The 7,557-nt window shown below is 40.6% G+C and overlaps 1 protein-coding gene across 2 annotated transcripts in view; it reads right to left on the reverse strand.

The window, feature by feature from the left end:
- Positions 1 to 781: 781 nt before the first annotated feature.
- Nsrp1 (nuclear speckle splicing regulatory protein 1) overlaps positions 782 to 7,557 on the reverse strand; it is a 31,031-nt gene continuing 24,255 nt past the window's right edge. For both annotated transcript variants that reach the window (XM_021213289.2, XM_029546559.1), the window contains exons 4-7: positions 6,167 to 6,295; positions 4,704 to 4,911; positions 3,813 to 3,921; positions 782 to 2,199 (exon numbers count right to left, since the gene is read on the reverse strand). In XM_021213289.2, coding sequence (XP_021068948.1) covers positions 1,170 to 2,199; positions 3,813 to 3,921; positions 4,704 to 4,911; positions 6,167 to 6,295 — 1,476 coding nt within the window. In that variant the 3' untranslated portion in view covers positions 782 to 1,169. The remainder of the gene's footprint in view (positions 2,200 to 3,812; positions 3,922 to 4,703; positions 4,912 to 6,166; positions 6,296 to 7,557) is intronic.

Below are 7,557 nucleotides of genomic sequence, written 5' to 3' on the forward strand. Positions count from 1 at the left end.
ATCAACTCCAGGACCTTGTGCGTGTCAGGCAAGAGCTCTACTACTGAGCTTTGTCCCTACCCTGGAAATTACCTTTACAGTTAAGTAAATGTTCAATTAAATGCAGTAGCATATTACTATCTTTATTTTTATTTCAGCCAAGTATGCTGTGGAGCAAAAAGTTTAAACATGCATGATCTAGGGCTGGGGAGATGGCTCAGTGTTTAAGCACACTGACTGCTCCCCCGAAGGTCCCGAGTTCAAATCCCAGCAACCACATGGTGGCTCACAACCATCCATAATGGGATCTGACACCCTCTTCTGCAGTATCTGAAGACAGCTACAGTGTACTTACACATAATAAATAAATAAATCTTAAAAAAAATGCATGATCTATCTCTACGTTGCATTTTAACAGGAATTTCAGAACATAAACAATTTTCAATTTTCTCTATTTCCAAAATTTATATATTTTAACTCAAAAGATAGTATCTACAAAACAGTTTCTGTAACAAGAGACAAACTGGGCCTAGGGTTGGTCACTGCCTACAGTTCTAGCACTTGAGGGGCTGAGACAGAGGATTACTTGAGCACAGGATTTGTAGAACAGCTTGGGCAACAGAATATAACAACAACAATCCCCTCAGCCCCCAGACAGAAGCAGAACATAATAAAAAACAAACAAACAACAACAAAACCCCTCGGAGCCAGGGAGATGGTTAAGAGCACTGGCTGCCCATACAGAGGACCCAGGTTTAATTCCTAGCACCTACAAGGCGGTTCATAGCCTCTGTGACTTCAGTTCCAGGGGATCCAATGCTTTCTTCTGGCCTTCTCTGTGGGTATATCCACCCAGGTAATAAAGAGTTAACACAAAAGCAACATTTGTACAAGCTATTTTTAATGTATTAACATTGTAACATGAACATGAAGCCAATTTTCCTCACAAAGAATCTACAAGATTTAACACCTATGAGTCTTGAGTAGAACCAAGAAAGTGCTAGATTAGGAAATTCCTCACAATTCTAGACAGGCACTGAAGCTCAAAGAACTGACCTTTGACTTAACAAATATTGAATATAGTTTTAAAAATACTCTCCAGTCGCTGTTCACACAGTCGTATGCTTCCTTAAACCAAGTTCAGGGTTACAACGCTCTATGCTTGTAAGGGATCCAGATACGGGCAGTCCTTAGTCATCTTCTTTCTCAATATAAGTCTTGGCGTTTATCCGCGCCATCTGTCGGGCCAAATACCTGTCTCTAGCTGACATCACAGTTTCCTCATTGCTCCGTTTTGCAAACTTGCTCACAGCCTCAGGGGGCTTCTCTTGCTCACTGCCCCTCTCTGGTCTTCCCTCTGCCAGTCTGTGTTTTGTTGCTAGTGATGCTTCAGAATGAGAGGGCTTCCCTTGCTCCCCTTTGTCCTTCTCCATGTTTCTCGCTTTGCTGGATCTTTCCTGGTCAAGGTCGTCCTTTGGTCTAGACCGTGGGCTGCGGTCCCTTCGGTCTCGATGTCTCTCTGAAGACTGCCCACGTCCTTCGGGCTTCTCCCTCTCTTTGTGCTTACCACCGTCTTCACATCTTTCCCCCCTTGCTTTCGTGTGCTCTTCTTTTTCTTTGCTTTTCTTTTCTTTCTCACTGTATCGGTCATGATCATTCCGTTGTCTATCTCTTTCTTGTTCCCTTGAGGAATATTTCTCCCTCTTCCATTCCCTGTCCTGTCTTTCTCCCTGTTCTCGTCCCTTCAGTTTATCTTCTTGCTCATGCTTCTTCCAGTAGTGATCTTTATGACTGGCTTCTCTGTGCCTATGAGAACTCTTTTCTTCCCGGTGGCTGCGGTCCTTGTGACAGCTCTCGTGGTCTCTGGACTGCCTGTCCTGGTGCTGACCTCCCTTTTGCTCATGTCCTCTTGACTGGGAACCTCTTGAGTGGTGCTTGGTACTCAGCCCCCTTTCCTCACTAGATGATCGTGAGTGGGCGTGATTCTTGTGCTGCTTGGGACAGTTCATGGAGGCGCCAGTGTCTTCTCCTCTGGACTTGACTTTATGGTCTCCCCTTTCCCCGTCCTCACTGCTCTTATCATCAAAATCACTGTCAGCATCTGGGTTTTCCTCCGCTTCCTCTGCACCACTTTGCAGAATGCAGTTCTGCTGTGGTGGTCTGTTCTCTGAATTTGTTTCATCAGGGTAACCCCTGAGCTTCTCTTCTTTTATTACAGTCCTAAAAAAGGAAAAAAAAAAAATCATGTAAGTAAATGCTACTTTATTAGTTGTAGAAAAAAAAGGAATGCTCACGTAAGTTTTCTCAATACAACTTATATGTACAATCTGATTGTCCAATATAAAAAAGTGATGTCTATTTACCTTTTAAATTAGTGCTTCCAAACAGCTGAGAACATGTTTTAACACGATGGAAGTAAAATAAAGAACACAGCCCTTCTCTTTTAGACCAGCAGAACCTTTAGGAAAGGGTCTGTACAAGGCCTCATTTTTCTTTCTAGTTCTAGACAAAGAATAATTTGGAAAAGTAAGATATGCCCTGGATCTAAGATCTATTTTCATAACATGAAGTTCAAGTTGTAGTTGTTTGGCTTCTTATTTTGTTCTTTAAAAAGTCCTAGAAATACATGAGAATAATTTTCCACAGAAAACAGTACTAAATCTAATTTTAAATATTACTAATTAAACTTTGCCAGGTTTAGAAAGGCACCATCACCCTGACATAGTATCCTGGTGCCCATCACAACAAAAAAGAAATCTGTGACTCTTCCTGGCTGCTGCCATCAGTAAGTCTAAAATGATTGTGTATCAACTATACTTTTCCAGATGTGTAACTGACTCATTGATAACACTCACGTATGACTGCTTTTCCCCAGTTCAGGTGGACTGGATGCAGTTAAGCTCGCCAGTCATGTGTTCTAAAATACCCATATGCCCCCTGCAAAGTCTCCCACTATACTGAACACACATGGCATAATTACCTTAGTGTTCTTATAATATCTTATAATTTTATCTGAAAGTCTTCTAATGCTTCGCTTTCCAGATCAGAGATGGGTAACAGAAGTGTCTATAGACATGGTAGTATCTACTAAGACCTACATTTGAGCAGTTATTAGCCAAAATTGGCAGCATAGTACTTGAAATGTAAAACTAAGATTAAAATTTTAATTTTATTTACTTTTAAGTTACCTGAACAGCAATATGTGACTACTGCTAACAGGGAAGTTTTAGTCTCTAATTTGTGAATTTGACCTATATGGAAACTGGGTTCTAATCATGAAAATAGGCCACTTTCATATTATATGCTACCTAATGATCATGTAAAATTATATGCTGTATGACTCAATACTTTACAAATTTCTCCTTACTTCTTACAGTAATTGAACATACTGTAGTTGTCTTTAGACAAGCCAGGAAATGGATCAGATCCCATTACAGATGGTTGTGAGCTACCATGTGGTTGCTGGGAATTGAATTCAGCACCTCTGGAAGAGTAGTCAGTGCTCTTAACTGATAAGCCATCTCTCCAGCCTTGTTTTGTTTCGTCTTTAAGGCCATACATAAGACCCATAAAACACTTAAATATTCAGAAAGTTTATACACTAAAATGTTTTAATGTAAACTAATATTTTTTTTGTGACCTGTAGAATAAAAACCATGTTGAACAAAATCTCAGGTTTTTAACTAGAACTCTACTCATTTCATCCAATCACATCATTTTGGCTAACAATTCAATACACACATACCCTTCTGTTTCAAGGGTTTAAAATGACTCCCAAGTCATGTCACCTCACACTGTCAAGGTATCCTTCTTCTAAATAGCCCACCTCTTACCTGGCTTCACGAAAGCTGGATTTAGGAACTGCCTCCTCACCAACTGCTTGATTTAATAGATGTCGATAAAATCCACTGAGATCTTTCTGCTTGGTCACATCCAAACGTGCTGGGAAGGAAAGCAAAGGCAAATTGAGAATATGGATTCAGTGGAGCACAATATAGCTTTCTGTTACATACACAGAACATATATCATACAAAGATGTGCAAACACTCTCAAGACCAGGAGTTAGGGGGTAACCTTCCACTGTTTGTTATCTGTATGTCTACATGCATGTAGAGCCCACTGAAGGTGGCTCTCTCTTGGCATCACGCAGTCCCAGGGATGGAACTCGCTGTCAGACTTGGTGGTAAGCTCCTTTACCTGCTGAATCATCTCTCTGGCCCAGATACAACCTTACAGATTTAGTTTTCTTTCACTTGAAGTTGAATGGCATTTGACAATTAAATTACTGATACGTTCATAACATAGTTTGATCTTGAGAAACTGACCACGAGAGCACTAAATTCAACGGGTGAAATACGTCTTAGCTCTGATTATCAATGAGATTCTTTTTCCAACTGTTCAGTTAATGTTAAACATTTTTTCATCCCAGAATGTGTATAAAGTATATATACGTTTCTGGCAAATGTAATGTTGTTATGCCTTTATATTTGGAATTTCAATGACAATGACTTATAATGATCATAGTTTAATAAAATAAGAATGAAATGAAAAGCCTAATAAAAATAACAGTGACTTAAGGGTTCAGCTGTGTTTTTGTGTTGCCTCCTGACACATACATGGTATCTTGAAGTCACACACACACTCTGCTCACAACAGTGTGAGTGGCAGGAGACTGCAGGTTGCTCAGCCAGGGGTCTACTGCAGTGCCCCACTCTCCTCCATACCTTCCAGAGCAGCTGCCCTCTTTTCTCTTTCCTCCTCTTCAGCTCTCTCTTCAAGTTTTTTTTTATACGCAGATGTCACAAATGCCTCTTTATCATCAAATTCTCCCTTTTCCATCTCTCGTTCTCTCTGTATTTTCTTTTCCATTCTCTTTTCCTGTTCCTTTTTCCTGATCTCGACTGCTTTTAGTAAGTTGTGAATATATTTGGGCTAGGGGAAAAAAATTATTTAGGAAAGGGGAAAAAAAAGACGCCCATTAGTATAGAAATGTTGAATGTCTGTCTTTTCAAAACTCAGAATAAATTTGCTAGCAAAATTACTACTGAAATGGTTACTACTAAAAATTAAGTGTAGCAGAGAGAATGATGGTAGATGCACACTTGTTTTTTTTTCTTCTTTTTTTTTTTCGAGACAAGGTTTCTCTGTGTAGCCCTGGCTGTCCTGGAACTCACTCTGTAGACCAGGCTGGCCTCCAACTCAGAAATCCACCTGCCTCTGCCTCCCAAGGGCTGGGATTAAAGTTGTGTGCCACCACTGCCTGGCAGGTGCGCACTTGTATCCCAGCCCTTGGGAGTCAAGGCAGGATCAAGACCATCAGTCTAACATCCAGGCCAAGGCAGGTAAGGGATACAGACACCACCCTCCCCCACTGAATAGACCAGACTTGGCCTCAGATTCATGGTGCTATTCTTGCCTCAGCTTCCTCAGTGCTGGGATTATAGCTGTGAGCTACCATGTCTAGTTCTTAGTTTTCCTTTTAGTTTATTAAGATAATTCATGACACAGTCCAAGTTCCTCTTTAATTTGCTATATACCCAAGGATGGATCTCTTCTTCTGACCCTTCTGCCTCAGTCTCCCAATGGCATATGCCACCGGGCCTGGCTCTAGAAACAGGTATTTTTGGAAACAGGGCCTAACTCACTATGTAGCCCTGAACTCATGCCCACCTGCTTCTGTCTCTTGAATATTGGAATTTACAGTGTATGCTACTATGCCTGCCTAGTTGATATTCTTTTTTTTGTTGTTTTTTTTTGAGACAGGGTTTCTCTGTATAGTCCTGATAGTCCTGGCTGTCCTAGAACTCACTTTGTAGATCAGGCTGGCCTTGAACTCAGAAATCTGCCTGCCTCTGCCTCCCGAGTGCTGGGATTAAAGGCGTGCGCCACCACGCCCGGCTTCTATTTGATATTCTTAATTCAACAAATGATTGAATCAGAAAACAAATCAGGAGCAGTATAAATCTAATATACTGAATTGCTAAAGGAAAATTTCAAAAAATCTGCAAAGATTTCAAGGTTAAATAATAATAATAATAATAATAATAATAAAAACACTAGATAATTCACTTGACAACTGTTAGTATCTAGACTCTAAAAATTAAATCAATAATTTAGAACCAAAACTAAAATTTTTACTAAGGCCATTTAAAAAAAAAGAGACCCTGACCAAAGCACAGGCACTAACCTTTCGCTCCTTCCCCAGAAGCAGCTTGGGGTTACTTTCTTCCTTCTTTTTCTGCATTTCATCATAAATGCTATCATACTCATACACAGTGGAATCTTCCGCAAGAGCTTTCTGAATCTCCAATTTGGTCTTTAAAAAAGGGAAATGTTTAAAAAATATGAGTTAGTCAACATTAATTAAAAGTCTTTTTGAGAAAGGTTGAGAAACTAGAAATATATCTTAAAAAACTGTACCATGACATCTCAAGGCAGGAAATACAAATGTAAACGCTACAGTAAACCACCTGTGTATGAACCCTGGCTCCTCTTACTCTGAGCAGGTTTGCTTCAGTCTTTGTGCGCATTAAGTTACCTCACCTAAAAGTGACGATCATCTCTTTCTCCTAAGTTGTGATGACTTAATAAATGTAAAACATCTACAGTCAGTCTGGCAGGGAGTAAGTGTACAATGGGCATTAACGATAACCTCTTCACTTACAATTATCCACATCAGAAGTTTAAAAAGTCAAACCATCTTCCTAGAGCCTAGGAAGATGGCTCAGGCTCTTGCAGGGGATCTGGGTTTGATTCCTAGCACGAGCCACAGGTTGGCTCACAACCATACACAGCTCCAGTTCCAAGAACTCTGATGCCTTTTTCTGGCTTCTGAGGACATCTGGCACGTAAGTGACTCTCTCTTTCTCTCTCTCTCTCTCTCTCTCTCTCTCTCTCTCTCTCTCTCTCTCTCTCTCAAACACACACACACACACACACACACACACACACACAGAGGCAAAACACACGTTTATAAAAATAAATAACTTACTTAAAGAGTTTCAGAGCTAGCTCAACCCTATCTTAAATGAAGCCATTTCTGAGATTTTTTTTTTGGGGGGGGGGTAGGGTGGTTTGGGGACAGGGTTTCTCTGTATATCCCTGGGTATCCTGGAACTCACTCTGTAGACCAGACTGGACTTGAACTCAGAAATCCACCTGCCTCTGCCTCCCAAGTGCTAGGACTAAAGGCATGCGCCACCACTGCCCGCTATTTCTGAGAAATTTAACTTTTGACATTGTGTTTCTTTTGAAAACACTGTAGTTTTCAACTCTTTTCTTTTTTAGATTTATCTTATTTCATTTTATGTGTTTTGCCTGCAAGTATGTCTGTCTGTGTACCACGTAGTGCCCAAGGATGCCAGACAAGGGAAGGCAATACCCTGATACAGGAGTTACATGTTGTTGTGAGCCTCCATGTAGATACTGGAACAGAATCCTGGTCTTCTGTTAGAGCAACCAGTATTTTGAACTGCCAACCCATCTCTCTAGCCCCGAAACTTTTTTTTTTTTTTTTTTGGGGGGGGGGGTTGAGACAGGGTTTCTCTGTATAGCCCTGGCTGTCCTCGAACTCAGAAA

This window comes from Mus pahari, chromosome 14 (assembly GCF_900095145.1).
Source record: "Mus pahari chromosome 14, PAHARI_EIJ_v1.1, whole genome shotgun sequence".
NCBI classification, from domain to species: domain Eukaryota; kingdom Metazoa; phylum Chordata; class Mammalia; order Rodentia; family Muridae; genus Mus; species Mus pahari.